General features: G+C 61.0%; 4 protein-coding genes across 4 annotated transcripts in view; 2 read left to right on the plus strand and 2 right to left on the minus strand.

The window, feature by feature from the left end:
• The window catches only part of PCIF1 (phosphorylated CTD interacting factor 1), an 11430-nt gene extending 11304 nt beyond the window's left edge, over positions 1-126 (minus strand). The window contains exon 1 of the mRNA XM_071446677.1: positions 14-126. The gene's annotated coding sequence lies outside the window, so the exon portion shown is untranslated. The remainder of the gene's footprint in view (positions 1-13) is intronic.
• CTSA (cathepsin A) overlaps positions 1-19528 on the minus strand; it is a 20513-nt gene extending 985 nt beyond the window's left edge. The window contains exons 1-15 of the mRNA XM_071446679.1: positions 19382-19528; positions 10338-10498; positions 10155-10266; positions 9986-10036; positions 9613-9699; positions 9364-9519; positions 8969-9060; positions 8585-8669; positions 8386-8477; positions 8139-8217; positions 7852-8000; positions 7705-7780; positions 7507-7596; positions 7284-7385; positions 14-7141 (exon numbers count right to left, since the gene is read on the minus strand). Of these exons, the coding sequence (XP_071302780.1) occupies positions 7058-7141; positions 7284-7385; positions 7507-7596; positions 7705-7780; positions 7852-8000; positions 8139-8217; positions 8386-8477; positions 8585-8669; positions 8969-9060; positions 9364-9519; positions 9613-9699; positions 9986-10036; positions 10155-10266; positions 10338-10498; positions 19382-19489 (1524 nt within the window). The 5' untranslated portion in view covers positions 19490-19528 and the 3' untranslated portion in view covers positions 14-7057. The remainder of the gene's footprint in view (positions 1-13; positions 7142-7283; positions 7386-7506; positions 7597-7704; positions 7781-7851; positions 8001-8138; positions 8218-8385; positions 8478-8584; positions 8670-8968; positions 9061-9363; positions 9520-9612; positions 9700-9985; positions 10037-10154; positions 10267-10337; positions 10499-19381) is intronic.
• On the plus strand, positions 1978-6244 carry PLTP (phospholipid transfer protein). The gene is made up of 16 exons (XM_071446680.1): positions 1978-1995; positions 2775-2890; positions 3076-3175; positions 3249-3377; positions 3513-3668; positions 3812-3875; positions 4042-4105; positions 4222-4313; positions 4448-4624; positions 4774-4833; positions 4926-5087; positions 5259-5326; positions 5400-5442; positions 5595-5658; positions 5744-5820; positions 5915-6244. Exons 2-16 carry the CDS (start codon positions 2782-2784, stop codon positions 6053-6055), a joined length of 1506 nt encoding a protein of 501 aa, XP_071302781.1. The 5' UTR covers positions 1978-1995; positions 2775-2781; the 3' UTR covers positions 6056-6244.
• NEURL2 (neuralized E3 ubiquitin protein ligase 2) lies at positions 10773-13698 on the plus strand. The gene is made up of 2 exons (XM_071446685.1): positions 10773-12007; positions 13361-13698. Exons 1-2 carry the CDS (start codon positions 11332-11334, stop codon positions 13474-13476), a joined length of 792 nt encoding a protein of 263 aa, XP_071302786.1. The 5' UTR covers positions 10773-11331; the 3' UTR covers positions 13477-13698.
• Positions 19529-19531: the final 3 nt, after the last annotated feature.

Raw genomic sequence — 19531 nt, forward strand, 5'->3', positions numbered from 1 at the left:
TTGTGCCGCTTACCTGGGCGTGAGGCCAGGGGCTGCAGGCACCGGGCACCGCTGCGTCCGCCACCGCCGCCGCCCCACCTCCGCCTCGCCCGCCCCGCCGCCGCCATCTTGCGCCGGGGCCGCGGGTGTGGAGCGCATGCGCGAAGCAGAGCCCGCGCTTGGGGGAATTACGTGGAGCATGCGCAAAGGTTGCGCGGTCACCCCGCCCAGCCGGTGCCATCTTTGTGGCGGGCGCCGCCCCGCGGTGGGTGCGGAGCGGTCCCGGTCCTGCCTGCGCTGTCGTGGAGCCGCTCCGTGCGGATCGGCCCCGCCCTCCCGCCCGCCGCGGGCGGTTCCCGGCACTGACAGGGCGCGGCCGCAGCGGTCGCCACCAAAGGGCCTTTGAAGAGCGGCGGCGCCGGGGCGGGGTGGCGGCCGGGCCGGGGGGGGCTGCATTGATGTGGGGGCGTGGGGCTTCCGCCGCCCGCCGGGCACAGCGGTTACTCCCGCTGCGCTTCAGCCCGGGCTGGCCCTGGCAGCCGCTGCCTGTCCCGGCGGTCCCTCGGGCGTAGCACTGACACGTCCTCCCCACACTATTGCCGCGGCCGTTCCCCGGGTCCCGGTGGCAGCCGGCGGGCGCTGGCAGTGAGGGACCACAGGTCGCTGGGGTCGCTCCCTTGTCCTGCGGCTGCTGCTCCACAGCATATGCTGGAGGATGGCACGGGACGTGGAAGGAGGACACGGCTGTTACTGGGGGCTCCCTGGGGGCCGCAGAACCTCTCGCAGCCGGCGGAGCTTCTGCCACATCCACCTAGCAGAGCACCCGTCCTGCCTCGGCCGCAGCTCCCTGGGCAGCCGATGGCCGGTGCTGGCCCACGGCCCCCGGGGAAGACGGGATGGGGAAACTGCGAGGCCTCTCCTGCCCTTTTCTCCTGGGATATCCCCGCTGCCCAGCTTTCCAAGGGGTTTCCCATCTCCCGGAGTCCTGCCCTCTGCTCCGGGAGCACCGGGGTCAGTTTAATGAGTTAACGCTGGCGCAGCAGTTCTGGGGTGTGTAAGTGCTGTGTAAGCACTGAGGCTCCCATTTTGGGCTTCCAGCAGCCCGGCTCCGCTGCCCAGAGCACCGATAACCCCCCAAGGCACAAAGGGCGGCTCAGACCGACCCCTGAGGGCAGAGGGGACTCTGTGAAGGGACAGTGAAACTCCAGCCTTGGAGCGAGGCAGCTCAAGTGGCCGAGGGGGTGGAGAGAGCAGGGGCAGACTCTCGGCATGGCTCGGCCAGGCAGGATTTTCGGGAGGGAGCCCCGGGCTGAGGAGCTGCCCGTCTTTCCGTGGGCGCTCATGGGGACACTCTGGCAGTGCCTATTTCGGTGCTGCGACCCCGGAGCCAGCCCAGCTGCCGCTAACACACGGGGCAAGGCTGTCCAGAGGCGCATCCCGCAGAGCCAGTGCTGCCTGCCTTGGGGTCGGGGCAGTCCTGAGGCTCCGCAGCTTCTCTGCTCAGGTTCATGTTACAGATGGCCATAAACCAGCCCCCAGCAGCACCCCCGGCCTGGGTCTGCGCTGAAGCTAGGATAGCTGAGCACTGGCAGAAGCTTCATAACACAGACTGGGAGTCCCCAGCAGCCCAGGCCCTCCCGGACATTGCCGTTTGCACGGGGGTGCTGGAGAGATCCATGGCTGTGGCTGCGTGTGCAGGACGCGGGGAGCGGTGTTTTCGGGAGGAGGAAGGCTTCGTGTCCAGCCTGGAGGTGGCCAGGCGAGCCGCTGTCTGTGCCGATGCTGGCAGCCAGCCGGGCTCGGCGGGACACAGACCTGCATCCTCCCCGTCCGTCCGCCCGTCCCGCTGTCTCCTCCCAGCTGTGAACCCACAAGGAGTGGCAGTTGGGGGCTATATAAAGGCAGGGAAACCTCAGCCAGCTCAAAAGAAAGTCTTGGAGCTGGTGGTGTTCTCCCTCCCTCCTGCCTTCACGTGATTCAGCTTCCCCACGCCGGGAGCCGAGGACAAGCCTCGCTGTAAGTACCCGAACTGAGCCGGCATTGTGTGGGGGAGTCCCCAGCCGCTGGGCAGGACGGTGGCTCCGGGCCCCAGGGAAGGGGATCTCGCATCCTCTCCCTTCATAGAATTGGAGGAAAACGCTGTGGGGGGTGCCCCGTCCCATCGCACAGCCTCGGGGAGGGGGTCCCCATCCTCTCCTTCAGAGAACTGGCGGAAACTGTGCGGGAGCCGCGTCCCATCCCGCAGGCTCGCACGGAGCTCTGCCTGTTGCTGCGGGATGGACAGGCTCCAGCTCCCGTCTCAAACCAGCCTAGGGGCAGGCGGCACATCTCGGGGGGGCTGTGAGGGTTGTGGGACGGCCCCACGGGCGAGGGCTCGCTCCTCTGCGAGCTGCTGGGGCTCCCCGCTGCAGCAGCACGCACGGGGCTGGCGCCTGGCCCTGCGGTTTGGGGAGCGGGTGTGTTCAGGGTGGGGGAGTGCTGGAGTGGGTGTTCCCCGATGGGGGACCCTCGGGCTCCACAGGGCCGGTGCGGGGGCTTGTGCACAGCACCCTGGGGTGGGAGCCGTGCCCCTCATGGGCTGCTGGTCCAGGGGTTTCGGGCAAAGGCGACCTGGGCAGCACTGGGGGGCTTCAGGGAGAACATTGGAGCCGTGGGGTGCTCCTTGGAGCTATCCCCTGCCCTGGGCAGGTTGGACAGCAGCTGCTTCCCTTCCAGTGTGTCCTCTGGGCCTGTCTGTGCTGACACCCATGTATGTCCCCAGGCCAGTCCGTGCTGACCCTGCTCTCTGCCTCCAGGTGCGAGATGGCTGCCAGCGGCTGCCTCCTTCTTCTCCTTCTGCCCTCGCTGGTCACAGCTTCACACAGCGCTCCTGGCTGTAAGATCCGGATTACTTCCAAGGGGCTGGACCTGGGTAAGGCGCCGGCCAGGATCTCTCAGTCTGGGAAAGAGGGACATTGGGCACCCTCCTGGGGTCTGTGCTTGTGTAGGGCTCTGCCTGCACTGCTCCACCATGGGGTGGCCGGGGAGCAGTGGGGGCTGTGAGGGGCGATGCTGCCAGGAGGGCATGTCCCAGCCCAGCCTCGTTTTTCCCTGCAGTGAAGCAGGAGGGGCTGCGCTTTGTGGAGCAGGAGCTGCAGAACATCACGGTGTCAGACCTGCATGGGAGTGAGGGCCAGTTCCAGTACAACATCAGCCAGTGAGTGCTGCCTGCTGCCCACGGCTTCCTATGTCCATCTGTCTGTATAACCACTCCTGTCCCCTCCCTGCAGGGTCAAGGTCACAGACCTGCAGCTGGCCTTTTCAGACCTGAACTTCCAGCCCCAGCAGCACCTCGTCTTCAACATCAGCAATGCTTCCATTAGCCTACGCTTCCGCAGGCAGCTGCTCTACTGGTTCTTGTGAGCTGCCTCCCCTTCCTCCTGCTCTGGGTGCTAGCCCACCCCATAGCTGTACTTGCTGGGTGCCACAGGTGCCTTGCTGTCCTGCAGCTGGCAGGAGCTGTGTGCTCCTCTCATCTGCTTTCCCGCTTCTAGCTATGACATTGGGTCCATCAATGCCTCTGCGGATGGTGTCCACATTTACACAGTGCTGCAGTTGGCCAAGGATGAGGCTGGGCGCCTCAAGATCTCCAATATGACCTGCAATGCCTCCATAGCGAGAATGCACGCTGGCTTTTCTGGCACACTCAGGTAACACCTGACCCCTCTGTGTGTGCCTGGCTCCCTGACCCCCTTCCCACACCTTCAGTGCTTCCTCAGCCCAGCTGTGTGCTGGAATGGGCACAGAGCCACAGGGAGAACCAGCAGTGTAGAACCAGTCTTGTGTTTTCCAGGAAGGTCTATGAGTTCCTGAGCACCTTCATCGTCACAGGGATGCGTTTCCTCCTCAGCCAGCAGGTACAGCTGAGCACAGGGAGGGGCTGTGGGATGTTAGGGCTCGATCCTTCATGTGTGGGAGAGGGCAGAGTTGTATCCCACCTGTCTGCTGGGCCTTGTCCTGCCTCTGCAGCTCCTCATCCAGTCCTGGGAGTGATTCCCTTCAGCCTGGCTCCTTGCCTTGCAGATCTGCCCATCCCTGGAGCATGCCAGCCTGGTGCTGCTGAACTCTTTGCTGGACACAGTGCCTGGTGTGTGTTGCCCTGGGAAAGGGCTGGAATCCCATTCACTGTCAGGCAGACAGGGCTAGACATCAAGCTGCCAGGCAGCTCCAGGCTAAGTCACACCTGCACATCTTCCCTGGCAGTGAGAAACTACGTGGATGAGCATATCGGGATTGACTACTCCCTCCTACGGGATCCATCCATCACCACTGACACCCTTGAGCTCGACTTCAAGGTGAATGCTGGGTCCTGCCTTGCTGGTCCTTCCCCATTTCTGTGGAGAAGGCTGTGCCAGCAGGCACATTGGGCTCCATGGAGCAGGTAAGGGTTGCCCCGTGGCTGTGGGAACCTCTCCTGCTCTTGGTCCAGGGCATGTTCTTCCCCCGGGTGAGAGAGGACCAGGAGCTGGAGAACCATGCAGTGGAGCCGGTGATCAAGGAGACTGAGCGCATGGTTTATGTTGCCTTCTCTGAGTACTTCTTCGACTCAGCCATGCACTCGTACTTCCAGGCAGGAGTACTGACCATAGAGCTCCAGGGGGAGAAGGTAAGGAGCACCAGACGCTCAAACTGTGTGCAGGCAAGAGGGAGGGGTGGGCTGTGTTACGGAGCAAAGGAGGGGCCATCCAGGGAGCAGCTTTGCTGGGACCTGCAGCAGTGGCTTGCTCCCCCTCCAGTAGTTTGTGCTCTCCACAGGTGCCCAAGGACCTGGAGGTTTTGCTGAGAGCCACATTCTTTGGGACCATCTTCATGCTGGTAAGGAGCCCCCAAACAGGATGGAAGGGATGGCAGAGCCCTAGGACAGAGCCTGCTTTGTGCCTAGCCTCCAACTCACGTGCCTTCCCCAGAGCCCTTCTGTGGATGCTCCGCTGCGGCTGGTGCTGCAGGTCTCTGCTCCCCCACGCTGCACCATCAAACCCTCAGGGACCTCAGTTTCTGTCTCTGCTTTCCTGAACATCTCACTGGTGCCCCCGGACCGCCCACCTGTCCAGCTCTCCAGCATGGCCATGGTGAGAGGGGGGCTGGGGCTCCTTGTGCAGTCACCCCAGTGTATATGGGAGCAGTGTCCCTCATCCTGTGTTGTAAGGCACTGGTGTCACCAAGCAGAGGGACACTGGACCTGTGGCATGAGCTGGCCTACTGTCCTCTGCTTGCCGTGAGTCAGCCCTCTCCCTCCCCAGGAAACCAAGCTGAGTGCCAAGGTGTTTCTGCAAGGGAAGGCGCTGCGTGTGCAGCTGGACCTACGACGGTATGGCTGGGGTCCCATGGGGCATGGGAGGGTCCCCTCCACACCCTACTCACAACTGCCTCCTTCTGTGCAGGTTTCGCATCTATTCCAAGCAGTCAGCGCTGGAGTCACTTGCGGTGAGAGCATGCTGATGGCCTGGGAACCCTTACACCCAGCCACAGTTGGGGTGGGCTGGGGAGAGGCTGTCCATTCAGGATCCCCCCTTACAGCCCTCCCTGCCCTGGCTGGCAGCTCTGCCACTACACTGACCCCAGCTCTTCTCCCGCAGCTGTTCTCACTGCAGGCCCCACTGAAGACCTTGCTGCAGCTGACCATCATGCCCATCATTAATGGTAGGCATCACTGCTCCCACACAACTGGGAGTGTAGGCAGGGGCATAGCAGAGCTCAGCCTCATCCCAGCTCTCCCTCTCTGCAGAGAGGACAAAGAAGGGGGTGCAGATCCCACTGCCTGAAGGCATGGACTTCACCAGGGAGGTGGTCACCAATCACGCGGTATGTGGTGAGATGGACACAGCCTGTGCCTCCATGTCGTGCTAGGAAGGGCACTGTTACCTCCAGCCTTGCACTGACCCTCTTCCCTCTGCAGGGATTCCTCACAGTGGGAGCTGATCTCCACTTCTCCAAGGGGCTGCGGGAGGTGATTGAGAAATACCGCCCGGTGCCGACCGCCGCTGCCTACTCCAGCTCCCAGCCTGCAGAGCCCAGCCTGGATCCCAGCTCGCTCTAGCTCTCCTCCTTGGACCAAGGGCAGATCCCGGGCTGGACCCGTAGACTGTAGGTAGGAAGCAGCTTCCCTGGTACCACCAGCACATTGTCAGGGCGTCCAGGCCCTGGTGGGGCGCAGCAAGGTGGAGAGGGTGCTCTGGGAATCCCTGCTGCAGCCTGTTCATTACACTAATAAACCACCTGACTCCAACCACATGGCCTCATTGCTTGGAGGACATGTCCATGCTGGGGTACATAGTGGGGAGATGGAAAGGTGGCAGCTGATGCCCAGCTTGGGTCCTTGGGAGCAAACGCAGCTTAGTGCAGTGCCAGAGGGCTCAGTGTGACTGCGCTGCTGCCATTTAGGTGGGTCACTCGTTTCCAGGATGCAAGGACCCCTGCAGAAAGGGCATAGCTCACAGAGCCCAGGGTTCCCTGGCAAAGGGCATTGGCACTCACTGGTGCTCCTCAGAGAGCAGAGGAAAGTGAAGCAAGGGCTGGCACAAAGGTGTCAGGAGGAGCAGAACCGCCCTGGTCAGAGTTTATTGCGAGTTCCTGAAGCACTGCGTGCCCTGGCAACAGGATTGTTGTGGTAGTGGTGGTAAGTCTCCTTCAGTGGGAGCAGAGGTGGTGGGAGCCAAGGTAGAGGTGAGTAGGACCCAGCCGCCCCCTGCTGCTGCTCCTCATAGCCTGCCCAGGCCGTGTGCATGTGGGGCCGAGGGGAAGTGCTGGGGACTGCTCCCTGCCTGGGAGGGAAGCAGCTGCCACCGCAGACAGGGAGGAGGCAAGACAGGAAGCCACAAGGGAGGAGGTGTGGCTGCAGCAGGTGCACAAAGCCTCTCCCACAAGGACAGAGACCCCCAGACCGTGCCCCTCACCCTGTCCAGCCGGGGGGAAGGTTGCAGGCATGACAGGTCCGTGGTGTAGCCGAGCAGCAGCGAGGCCGGGCTGTGCAAGGTGCCGGTGGTGAGGGCGGGTGGGGTGGTGGGAGCAGCTGGAGCGCCGGGCGCCACCTCTGCAGCTCTTAGTAAGGCTGGTTCTTAATGAAGCGGCAGAACATGGTGAAGGCAGCAAGCGGCCGGTCTGTGGGCACCATGTGGCCAGCTCCCTGTAGGAAAGGAACAATGGTTGGCAGTGTGGCTGGGGTGCTGCCACAGCCCAGCTGACATTACCCAACCCTGACTGCAGCCTTGGTATCCAGCACACCCACCCACAGCCCCATCCCTGGCCCCCAGAGCCCTCAGCCCTACCTTGACAGTGAGGAAAGCAATGTTGGTGAATTCCTTCACAAAGCCACCGATCTGGTTCTCACCGTTTTCCGTGTAGAGCCAGGGCCGGCGAGCCACCTGCACCTGGGAGTAGCAGCAGTGCCTTCAGCACCTGTGGCTGGCCCTGCCCATGCTCCTGCCACAGCCGGCTACGGCACATAGCCTGGAGCCAGTGACTGGCCTGACCTGGGCCCTGCCCATTTACCTTCTGGCACAGGGAATCCACAAACCACTCATCCCCGAGAAAGTTGCAAGCCATGTCAACGTCCCCGTTGTACACCAGGATCCGGTATTTCTGTGTAGCAGAGAGAGAGTGAGTTGTTGGCAGGGCAGCAGCCCCAGCCAGGTAGGAGGCTGAGCTGGCAGAGAGACTTCCAGGGTCTGTGGGTTCCCTTGCACACACCGTGGCTCCAAGCAGTTTGAGGTACACCTCATTCATCTGCATGTACAGGCGCCTGTAGCTGCGGTTCACCTCGAAGCTGTGGAGGAAGCAATGGCAGCATGTCTGCTCCTTCTCAGAGTAGTCCCTCCCTGCCCACAGCTTGCTCACCTGCACACCTGCCACTCTGGGGCCTCGGGGGAGATGTGCAGAGCCTTCCGCACCTCGGGGGAGTTCAGATACATGCTAGGGGCTGTGGAGTTGGTGCAGGGTGGGTCCATCCGGACCTTCTTTCGGGCCACTGGCATCCGGAACAGGTTCTGGGAGAGTCGGGAGAGTCACTGTCACAGCAGCACCTGCGCCATGGAGCAGCTGCTTTCTGCCCCTCCTGCCCACAACAGCACAACTGGCTGAACAGAGGCTGCTCACAGCCCAGCAGCATGGGCACCTTGGCTCACCTGCCGCCAGGAGAACCTCAGTGGCATCCGGATGAAGGAGTTGCCCAGGTCATGTGTGATGAGATAATCACCCTCATATCTGTAGCCAGAGAGAGTATGAGGACAGACTGAAAACCCTGGAGTACAAGGGCTAAGGGCTCGCCTGGGGGGAGTCCTCAGCAGCAGCCACACACCATCCATGTGTCCCAGAGGGGCCCCCTGCCCAGCCCACCACGTCCCTCTGTGCCAGTGCAACCAAAGCTCTCACCTCATGCTCCCGGGGACACCTCCATCGCATGGGGCATAGAGGTTGTAGATATTGAGGCCAGACTCCTCTACAATCTGAATCATCTCCCCCATCTGCAAGGAATCACAAGAAGGGTTTGGGACTCAGCAGGATCCTTGTGGACCTGCGGGCCCAGACACGTTCTGCTGGGCACACGTATAAGGGCTCTGGCTCCCCTCACCTTGAGTGTGCAATTCAGGTTGGAGTTGTCATGGAAGTTGCACTTCCCCTGGGAGCAGCAATAGGCCTGAAGGTCTTTCCACAGCCTGCAGGCAGAGACCAGGACCACTTGGACCAGGTGGCAACAGTGACATGACAGCTGCCCTGCAGCTCTCTGCCCAGTGGCCACAAGGCACACAGCTTGGCCCCATGCCCTCTTTACCCCACAAACAAACCCACCCATGGGAGCTGCCCTGGGACAAGGAGCCACAGCCCAGATGCTGGCCCAGGACAGGCTAGGTGCTGCCCTTGTCTCAACACCACCGACCCAAAAAGCCCCAGCCTCAGCTGTGCAGCCATCCTGCTTGCACAGAAACGGCACATCCAGCATTCCCTCTGCTCTTACTCGGTCCCCAGCAGCCCGTGGTAATAGGCAAAGTAAACCAGGGAGTTGTCATTGATCTCATAAGATGAGAGGCCGTTTCCCACAGCGATTCCCTGCGAGGCAAGAAGAAAACAACCCTGTTGTGTTCCAGCTCCCCGCGGGGCAGTCACAGCACAGCAGCCGCAGGCAGGAAGCAGATGTGGAACTGTTTACTCTGTGGAGGGAACAGGGAGGGTTGGGGGTGCCTGAGGACACTCCCCCGGCAGCAGGGACAGACACGTCCACCAGCAGTTGCTGCCAGAACCCCAGGAAGAGATGAAAGGCTGCAGGGCGAGGCGTGCCCTGCATCCTAACTGGTCCCACCCTGGCTGTGCCAAGCCCTCTGCTCCCTGGCTGGGCAGAGCCAAGCTGCCCACCTTCAGGTTGAGGCTGGGGTCCTGCATCACCCACTCTGCCAGTGTGGGAATGTAGACCCCTCCATAGCTCTCCCCTGTGAGGAAGAGATCATTCTTGGAGTACTCGGGGAAGAGCCGGAGGAAGTCCTTGAGTGCCAGGTAGTTGTTATGAGCAACCTGCAGGGAGAAGGGGGCACGGTCAGGTGGTGAGGCTGCACCCCATAGCCAGGAGTGGGCAGGCAGGGGAGCAGGGCTCTCCCAGTCACTCGCCTCCGTGTCGTTTGTGGCATACTTCTTGTCGTCAGAGTATGAGAAGCCGACACCAGCGGGAGACTCCACGTAGAGGATGTTGGCAATCTGCAAGGACAGCAGAGGAGCCAGCGATCAGGGGAGACCCTCCGGCTCAGTGGGGCCAAGGACTGTTAGCCCCGCCCATGGCAGCACCCACAGGAGTGTGGCCCGCCCCAGGGCTGCACTGGGACGGCCACATTCCTGTGCTGCTCAACAGCACACTCGAGAGGAGAGGAGAGGAGGGTGTGTTGGGTGGGAGGGGAGCAGTGGTCATCGGCTCCATGGAGAGAGCAGGAGGAACTGGCTCACGGCCACCCCGTCTCAAAGCCACAAAGAAAAGCAGTGTCTGTACCTTGTTCCATGCATACTCATTGTACTTCAGAGTGACCCCATCGGGCTGGATCTGAGGAAGAAGGTGGTGACTGATGGGCAAAGCAGGACAGGACACAGCGGGATGGCTCGTGCCACACAGCCGGTCATCCCCTGAGTCCTTGAGCCACAGGATAGCAGTGACTACTAACCAGGAAGGGGCCATGCTCCTTGAGGAAGCCCTCCATGGAGCTGCAGCCAGGGCCTCCGTTCAGCCACAGCACCAGGGGGCTGTTCTGGGGATTGCTCTGGGCCTCCACGAACCTGTGGACGAGTAGCTGTGAGTGCCCGGTGCCAGCCGATGCCCCCCCATCGCCAGGCGCAGTCCCACGTACCAGTAGTGCAGGTACTTGCCCGGCCCGGCGCAGAGGTAGCCCGAGAAGTGGCGGAAGGACGGCTGCTTTGACAGCCCGGGCAGGTAGGTCACCTCATGGTCCGGGGGGGCGGCCCGGCCCAACCCCAGCAGCAGCAGCGACGACAGCAACACTGGCCCCATCTGCGGTGGGCGGAAGGGACGGTCAGGCTGCTGTCGGCCAGGAACGGCCGCGGCAGAGCCCCGCGAGCGCCCCGGCCCGGCCCCCACTCGGGGCTGATCCCCGGCCCGGCCCAGCCGCCTCCCCTGGCGCCGGTCCCTCCATCCCACCCCCCCCCCCCGGTCCCGTCCCGGCGCCCCTCGGTCCCACTGACCGCGGCCGCTCCCGGCGCGGCGCTCGCAGGCGGCGGTCACGGCGGGCACATGACACGCGCCCATATGACCTGCGGCCCTCACGTGAGTGGGGCGGGGCCCCACGGCGGCCAATCAGCGCCCCGGGGGCGGCCGGCCCCGCCCCGGCCCTGCCCGCGCACGTGGGAGCGGTCCCGGACCGGGACCGGGACCGGGACAGTGGCGGGGGGGGGCACCGATGGAGCCCCCGTAGCCAAACGGGGTGCCGGTGGGCACTACCGGGCACCACCGGTTACAGCTGGGTGCCACCCAGCACCGCCGGGTAAAGCTGGGCATCTCCAGGCACCGCCAGTCATCACCGTGGGATGACCACTGGCCACTGCTGGCTATAGCTGGTACCACTGGGCACCACCGGGCACTGCCAGCTCTGCTGGACAGCATGGGCACAGCCAGACATCCAGACCCAGGTGGTAGCGCTGGACAGTCCAGGGTGGAATGTCTGCGAGTCTGGTTTGGGCCCGGTTGTGCCCGTCAGCCACAGGGCCCCCCCAACCGCCCCCATGGCACCAGGACCCCCCTTGAGCCCTCTGGTTGTCCCTCCCAGCCGGGCTGTCAGCACCTCACAGCAGCTGTGACAGGGACAGTTAAAAATAGCTCGGGCTGCAATGGCTGCCCGGTGCCGGCTTGCTGCACGCTTCCACCACATCCACGGCGCCAACATCCGCCTGGATGCTTCACACACACAAGCCACACGGGTGGAGAGCTTCGCCAACGGGCTCTGCTTCAGCCAGGAGCCTCTGGCACCCGGGCAGATCTTCCTGGTGGAGATTGAGGAGAAGGAGCTGGGCTGGTGCGGGCACTTGCGCGTGGGACTGACAGCCCATGATCCCCAGAGACTGGAGGTAGTGCCTGAGTACTCGCTGCCGGACCTGGTCAACCTGGGCGACACCTGGGTGTTTGCCATCACCCGCAACCACAACCGTGTGGTGGTGGAGGGGGAGGAGGCGCAGCCGCGGGGGCGGCCCTGGGAGCCCTCCCTGCTGATCGAGCGGCTGCGGATCCCCCGGGACACGCTGGTGGGGCGCAGCCGGCCCGGCCGCTACAGCCACATCCTGGATGACCTGTTCAAGATGAACGTGCTGCCCGCCACCGCCCGGCGCAGCCGCATCGGGGTGTTGTATGCCCCGCAGCCCGACGGCACCGCCGACATGCACATCGTCATCAACGGCGAGGACATGGGGCCGAGCGCCAGGGGACTGCCCACCTCCCGCCCGCTCTACGCCGTCATCGACGTCTTTGCCTCCACCAAGAGTGTCCGGGTGATCCCGGTGGATTATGGCTGTAGGTACCTGTGCCCCTCCGTGCTGCGTGGGCCAGGAGCGGGGGAGCTCTGGTGGGGTCATGCCGTAGTCGCCAACAGAGGGAAGGTTGGCGTGTGCCCCTGGGCAGAGGGACACAGGGGGTAAGAGGGCACAGGAAAGCCTCTGGTCCTTGTGGAGCACAGGTGAGATCCACAGTATCACTGCTGGGCAGTGTCTGATGAAAGCTCTGCCATGGGCGCTGTGCTGGGGCCAGGGGAGACCCCCAGCAGCAGCAGCAGTCAGACAGAGCCCCCCTGGCCACCCTTCCTGAGCAGAGTGGTAGGGTTGGGTGTTTGGGGCTGTCCCTCAGCTGTGAGGCCTTGCTGTGCCCAGCCTTGCTTACAGCACGTGGCAGCCAGAGCCAGCTAAGATCCTGCCCTGGCATCAAAACATCCACCTACACCCACCAGGGCTCAGCACCCGGCGCCCACGCACCTGCCACGTGCCCCAGACATGATGTTCCCTGGGCAGACACCCTGTGATGCCATTGGAACCTGGGCATTAGCCCATGTCCCTTGGCTTGCTGGGAGGGACCACGCTAATAAGTGCTAATTAGCATCACGCTGAAAAAATGAGGAGATGGATCAGGTGAGACAGAGCCAGAAGAAGAGCTAGAGCCAGAGTACTGCCTGCCCCCAGCACTGGGAGCCACTGCTTCACATGCTGGTGTCACAAGCAGCTGCTTCTGTCCCGAGGCTGGAACCTGGTATTCTCCCTGGTGTAACAGCTGAGGACAGTAATGGCTGCAGCAGACAGTACCCATGCTGAGCCACCCATGGCTCTGGGAAGTCGTATCACAGGAGCAGGAACCAGGCAGATTCTGTGCAGGTGCCCAAGGGGACGGTTCTCATGGTAGTCTGCCCCAAAGGTGTGGTGGGCGCTGTCTCTGCAGGCAGTGCAGCCCCAGCCTGCACTCACTCAGCAGCTTGGTGCTGGGGCCAGTGCAGGCAGACCAAGGGAGTGGGATGGAAAAGAAGCACAGCATGGGTATGTGAGACCCTGGGGAGCTGCTTGACAGCCACCAGAGAATGAAATGCAAACCAGCCACAGTCACACACAGCTTGGGCACATAACTGTCTCTCTGCCTTCCTCCTAATAACGGGAAGAGCTTTGCTGCCCGGGGCCCTTGAGCTTCCAGCCCTGCTGGAGCAGCCTGGCACCAGCCCCCGCACAGCCAGTTTGAGCCCAGGGCAGGACGATGCCACAGAACAAACTCACCCACCACTGCCTTTAACCACAGTGCCTCTGAGAAGCTCTGCCAACTCCTCCACCCACTGTGCTCAGCCTGACTGCTGACTTGCCCAGCTCAGGTACACTCTCTGTTCTCTTGCAGTTCCTTCCCTGCAGACGCTGTGCCGGCTGGTTATACAGAAACACATTGTGCACCGCCTGGCCATCGATGGCCTGGACTTGCCCCCGCTACTCAAGAGCTCCTGCCAACATGAGTGAGGTATTGAGGGTGCTGCTGGGCTGCCCCCCACATCAGCAGCCCCCCAGTGATGGCTGCCTGGCAGGCTCTGAGCCCGTCCCTGCCCACTCACCCCAGCATGTGCTGCTGAAGGGCTGACATGAGAGCAGAGCAAAGTGGGGTTTGGATTTTCCCACACTGATGCTGTGGCATGCCCAGAGCATGGGCAGGGGGATTGATGTGGGTCAGAGACAGCAATAAAGTGCTTCCAGACAAGACTCTGTCAAAGGAGGCTTGGGGGGCTGGGACACCCTTGTGGGAGCAATTCCTCCACCAGTGAGGAAGGGAGCACAGGCCACAGCCCTGTGGGGTTCAGGACATGTCCCCGGCATTATTCTGGGACTGTCAGGGTGGATCAGAGCGGGTGGAGTGTGGGAGGGCACAGCACAGCGCTCACGTGGAGGTAAATTACAGCCGGACACTCATCCCGGCCAGGCAGTTTCACTCTTGGGAAAGATGTTTACCCAGAGAACGATGAGTTATTTCCTGTGTGTTCAGCTTGGAGGGGGACGAGTCAGATGCTGGAGCACCCAGATAGCAGTGCTGGCAGCAGCCCTTGCTTGGGCACATGTCTGTGGCCACAGAGCCAGTCACAGTGACCTGGTGTGGGGCACAGCCATCCTGACTTGGAGCTCCATGCCCTCAGCTCTGTGCCCTCAGCCAGACCCTTCAAGCCCTGGCAGGTGAGGATGGCATCCTGCAGTGCCTGTGGCAGGCTGCAGGGGAGGCAGGGCGGCAGCTGTGCAGAGGAAGAGCCTGGAGGGGAGAGGTCTCCTAAAATCAGAGGGGTTCCCACAGGAGGCAGAAAGATAGCAAAGGGGCTGGCAAAGCCTTTCAGGCCTCTTCCACAGCACAACCAAAGGGGAAACAAGCAGCTCTAAGCTGACAAAAACGTGTTTTAAAGAAACACGATGCTATATTTAGTCAGAGACTCGATAGTATCAGATCATGTTACAAAACTCATGCTCAAAGGAAATCCCCAGCCCTCAACCACAGCCAACTCCATCAACACCAAAGTGTTAATGAAGGAATTGCTAAATTCCATGGGAAAACATGGACAGTGACCAAACCACAGCAATGGAGTGAGGTCTGTGACATTTCCTGCTATGTCCCAACAGCAGGCTGGGAGCTGCTGGGGCTGGAGCTCATCTGGCTGCGATGGGGCTGGGGAACTCACCCACTCTAGAGCAGCGCCCACAGAGGAGGGAGTTTGCTCTCCAGGCTGTTTTCCCTCCCCCACCCTTGCACGAAGCCTTTGCTCCCCACCTCCCTGCAGCGTTATCTGCCCGGCAGTGACCCCTGCACACGAGGGCGGGTTCCTGTTTCTTGAGGAATTGAGAGCAGCTGCTGCAACCAGGCAAACAACACCCCTGCTCTGTAATGGGCTGCAGCACAGTGGGATTGCAGGGATTCAGGAGCTGCCACCTCCTGCCACCTGAGGCTCCGTGGTGAGAAAGGACGACTGAGGAGCACTGCCCAAAGTCCTGCCCCATGCCCCGTTCCCTGGGCAGGGAGAGGTGGCTGCAGCTGGCACAGGGACAGGCTCAGCTCCCAAACAACACGAGGGTGATTTATTGGCTCAGTTGCACAACACCTCACAGCTGGATGCTGCAAGGACCTGCGGGTGCTGGCCACAGATGAAATAGTTTTGTCACGTGTTATTGTACCTAGATCCCTACAAATCTAGGGGCCCTTATGGGATTGAGAAACCACAAAGAACTGGCTGATGTCATCACAAAGACTCTTGATTATTTTGGAGCAGTTTTGGGAATCTGGAGAGGTTCCCACATGACTGGAAGCTGGGGAATGATGTCCCGATTTCAGAGGGCAGGAAGGAGAACCCTGGAAACTACAGGCCTGTCAGTCTCACTTCAGTGCCCAGTAAAATCATGGAAAAGATCATTCTGGCAGGTACTGAAAAACACCTGTCGGAGGGCACAGTCACTGGTCACAGCCAGCATGGCTTCATGAGGGGAAAGTCCCGCTTGTTGAACATTATTTCCTTCTACAACAGGGTAACCCACCTAACTGACTAAGGAAGGCCAGTAGCTGTAATGTTTTTGGGCTTCAGCAAAGCTTTTGATACTGTCTGTCCCAGTATTCTTTTGGACAAAGTGTCCAACTTGCAGCTGAATAATCCTGTTACACAATGGGTGAGCAACTGGCTCACAGGTTGGGCACAAACAAAGACTTAGAGGGAATGGGGTGGCATCAGGCTGGTGTCCAGCCACTAGAGGGGTTCCATAGGGCTTCACCCTTGGCCCAATTGTAACATCTTCATTAGCGACTTGGACTCAGGACTTGAAGGAATATGAAGTAATATATTAATGTTTAGTGCTAACAGCTCTAAACTGGGAGGAGCTGTCTACTCCATTGAAGGCAGAGAGGCCCTGCTGAGACACCTAGACAAATTGGAGAGATGGGTCATGGCTAAAAGTATGAAGTTTAACAAGAGCAAGTGACACAATGCACCTTGTACAGGGAAATCCTGGTGGTATATACAGACAGGGGAAAAGAAGCTGGAGACTAGCACTGTGGAAAGGGACCTGGTCCATGGCAAGTTGAATATGATCAGCAGTGCCCTGGCAAGCAGAAAGGCCAATCCTGTCCTGGGGGCATCAGACACAGCATGGCCAGCAAGGGAGGGGATTGTCCTACCCTGCTCTGCACTGGTGCAGCCTCACCTCAAGTCCTGGGGACAGTTTTGGCACAACAATATAAAAAAGACATTGAACTATTAGAGAACATCATTCAAAAGATGCCATGAGGATGGTGATGGGACTGGAGGTGAAGCTTTTGAGAAACAGTTGAGGTAACTTGGTCTGTTCAGCCTGGAGAAGAAGAAACTGAGGGAAGACCTCATTGTGGTCTTCAGCATCCTCATGAGAGGAAGCAGAGGGGCAGGCACTGATCTCTTCACTGTCATGACCAGTGACAGAACTTGAGGAAATGGTATAAAGCTGAGGCAGAATATCAGAAAAAGGTTTTTCACCTAAAGGGTGGCTGAGCAGTGGAACAGGCTCCCATGGGCAGTGGTCATGGCATCAAGCCTGTCCGAGTTCAGGAAGTGTCTGGACAACACTCTCAGGCACATGGTGGGATTTTTGTGGTGTCCAGCACAGGACTGGGAGTTGGACACAATCCCAATGGGTCCCTTCCAACTCAGCAGATTCTAGGATAGCAGCACCTCCCACATTGCACCACCCAGAGCTGGCTCCTGGCCACAGCTGTTAGCCAGGTCAGTGACTGTGACCCCTCCTGCAGGATCAGGAGCTCCCAGTCCAGTTCCTCAGTGCCCCGTGCAAGAAGTGTCGCTCACTCAGCAGATCAAGGTCCCAAACTGTCCCTTCCACGCTGAGAAAATGACAGGCTGAGGGGAATGAAGGTGCAAGACAGGACACAGTGGAAGCACCCAGCTCAGCTCCCACTCAGTGCTGGAGCTTCACCTCAATGGAGCTGATCCAGCTGTCAGCCAGCTCCCACAGAGTCCTGTGCTCCAAGTCCTTATTGCTGTGGCTGATCTCTGCTGTGAGGAAAGACAACCACCAGGGATTTATCCAAAGACTTGTTCCAGGAGCTCTTTAGGACCCACAAGAGGCCATCAGCACTGTCTCACCCAGCCCGATGGGCATCACATCCCCTCTCCCATGGTCTACTGAGCATTTCCCTCTGCAAGAGCTTCCTGTTCAAATTCAGCACAGCCAAGATGTGCCAGCAGGGCAGCTGGAAGGCCAGGTTGAAGTGGCAAGTGTAGCTACTTGGGCCTTCCTGGAAGATGCCCACAGGGTGGGCATTCTCCTGGATCTGTAGACTGAGCCTGTCCTACCTGGTGCAAATCAGCTGCCTGGACTTCCAAACCACTGTCTTAGGCACAGCCTGGCAGCAGCCTCTGTGCAAATGCCACTCAAAGACTGCCTGATGCTGTCTTCAGTCCTCTGGGTAATCTAATCTTCACTGGCATCCTCTGAGGTTTCTGTGGCCTCCAGTTCTGTCACAGGAGACAGAATCTAACAGGAGCTGAGCTTGCTGGCTCACTCTGGAGAAGAGCATGAGGTGTTTCAGGCTGACACTGAAGGGCCTCAGGGAGCTGGTGGACTCTGGAGAACAAACACACAACTCTCAACAGCCACAAGAGAGGCTGACAGGCTGCTGCTTCTGCTGAGCTGCTGCCACAGCGGGGGAAGCCTGGCCAGAGCTCTGGGATGTGTTACCATGGCACACCAAAGAGGCAAGTCTGAAATAGGCAGACTTTGGGGAGCTGCCTGAGCAGCACAGTGATCAGGATGGGGAGCAGAGTGTCACGGTATCAGGAGAGATCTTAGAAACACACTCTTGTAGTGCCAGGAAAGGTGGCGATGTAGCTCTCCAGAGAGAGCCCAGCACTGCAAATTTGACTTAACCCTGGATGACAATCTCCAGCTCCATGAAGAAGCCTCTGCTCTCCCTCAGCTGCCCAGATCCCATCCTCGAGCAGCCACTGAAGGTGGAGCTGAGGCAGCCAGTCCGGCGTGGTGAGGTCTCTCAGGACGGCGAGCAGCTCCTGCCGGTGGCTCTCAGTGCCTGCACCCACGGCTTTCCCGGCGGCGACCACGGCCAGCCACTCGGTGCGGTGCTCGGGGCACAGCCGCTGGCGGAGGGGGAACACCGGGAGCTGCACCGGGCAGGCGCGGGCCAGCGCGGCTGGGGCCGTCAGTGCGGGCCCGCTCCGCGCTGCCGCTACCGGCGGGGACACCGCGGCGTGTCCCGGTCCCTGCCGCGCTCCGCCAATGCCTCCTCCGGCCGCGCCGGCACCGGAGCGCTCGGGCGCCGCCCGCCGCGGCCGCCGTGCATCGCACCGGGAACACCGGGAACGCCGCCCGCCGCGGCCGCCGTGCATCGCACCGGGAACACCGGGAACGCCGCCCGCCGCGGCCGCCGTGCATCGCACCGGGAACACCGGGAACGCCGCTCGCTATGGCCGCCGTGCATCGCACCGGGAACACCGGGAACGCCGCTCGCTGTGGCCGCTCCCCAGGGCGGCGTGCGGGCACCGGCTCCTGCCTGGCTGCCTCCCCCTCCTCCCTCCACATCGCTGTGCAGCGGCTGGAGGCGCAGCGACTGCGCTCTCGCTCACGTCTCTCTTCAGCAACAAGTGCATTGCTTTTCACCCTCACTCCTTGCTCCCCACAAGGAAGGCGTAGAGGACTTGTCCTCCCTTGTCTGGCGCCCGGTATAGGTGAAGAGTCTCGGTAACTGCTTGAAGAAGCACTTCATCACATTGCTGAGGAAGCTCATTGTGTCTTTATACCTAAAGCACACGGTTCTGCAGCTCTGGAGGAGCAAGCTACAACACGACAAGAAAAGCTTCAAGGAAGGAGGTTAAATTGTATTTTAAGAAGGCAAGTTATATTTTAAAAGGGCAAAGGGAGCAGTTGCATAACTAGTGAGTGACCTTGTAGCCTTTGTGCACACAAGCAGATCCACCAGCTAAGATGGAAAGGAAACAGTGTCACTATAGCTGCTTGGAGAAGTGAAGGCCATGGAATGAAGCGCTCCCTGAGGGAAACCTGATATCACCTTTCCACTGCAGTGAGGTAAGGACAGCTGGAGAATGCTGCAGATGCCGACGCTTGCAGTCTTGAGCCGGAAAAGGCAGGAGCTGTACAGCGAACACAGCAGGCGTGTGGCACAGCTGGCGGCACCCCGGTACCGGGGCATCCCACTACCGGGATCAGCCCGGTTATCAAAGCCAGGTAAGGGACAGGGCGTGTGCCCGGGGCAGCGCTGGGCTGGGCCCAAGCGGCGGCTCCACGGGGCCTGGCGGTGCTACACCGGGGGACGGCGGGCGCACGGCCCTACCACGGGGGCTGCTGCGAGCTCCAGCCGGACGCGGCAGGCGGGCCTTACCTGACGTCCTGGCGGACAACGGTGCCGTGCTGCCGGTTGTGGCTGCGCACCGGGCCGCAGCTCCGCAGGCCGTAGGGGCAGCCCTCGCAGGCGAGGAAACGGGCGCATGGCGAGCGGTGGTCGCGGGGGGACGCCCGGACCGGCTCCGCT

The sequence above is a fragment of the Agelaius tricolor genome, unplaced genomic scaffold (genome assembly GCF_023055355.1).
Source record: "Agelaius tricolor isolate 1412-34295 unplaced genomic scaffold, bAgeTri1.0.p SCAF_23, whole genome shotgun sequence".
NCBI classification, from domain to species: Eukaryota; Metazoa; Chordata; class Aves; order Passeriformes; family Icteridae; genus Agelaius; species Agelaius tricolor.

What these genes read in the sequence shown, in the direction of transcription:
- PLTP (XM_071446680.1), top strand. Translation starts at nt 2,782, where the DNA reads ATGGCTGCCAGCGGCTGCCTCCTTCTTCTCCTTCTGCCCTCGCTGGTC. An exon ending in TAGAGCTCCAGGGGGAGAAG is followed by an intron (nt 4,625 to 4,773) that starts GTAAGGAGCACC and finishes TGCTCTCCACAG; the next exon opens with GTGCCCAAGGACCTGGAGGT. An exon ending in TTGGGACCATCTTCATGCTG is followed by an intron (nt 4,834 to 4,925) that starts GTAAGGAGCCCC and finishes TGCCTTCCCCAG; the next exon opens with AGCCCTTCTGTGGATGCTCC.
- NEURL2 (XM_071446685.1), top strand. Translation starts at nt 11,332, where the DNA reads ATGGCTGCCCGGTGCCGGCTTGCTGCACGCTTCCACCACATCCACGGC. An exon ending in GATCCCGGTGGATTATGGCT is followed by an intron (nt 12,008 to 13,360) that starts GTAGGTACCTGT and finishes GTTCTCTTGCAG; the next exon opens with TTCCTTCCCTGCAGACGCTG.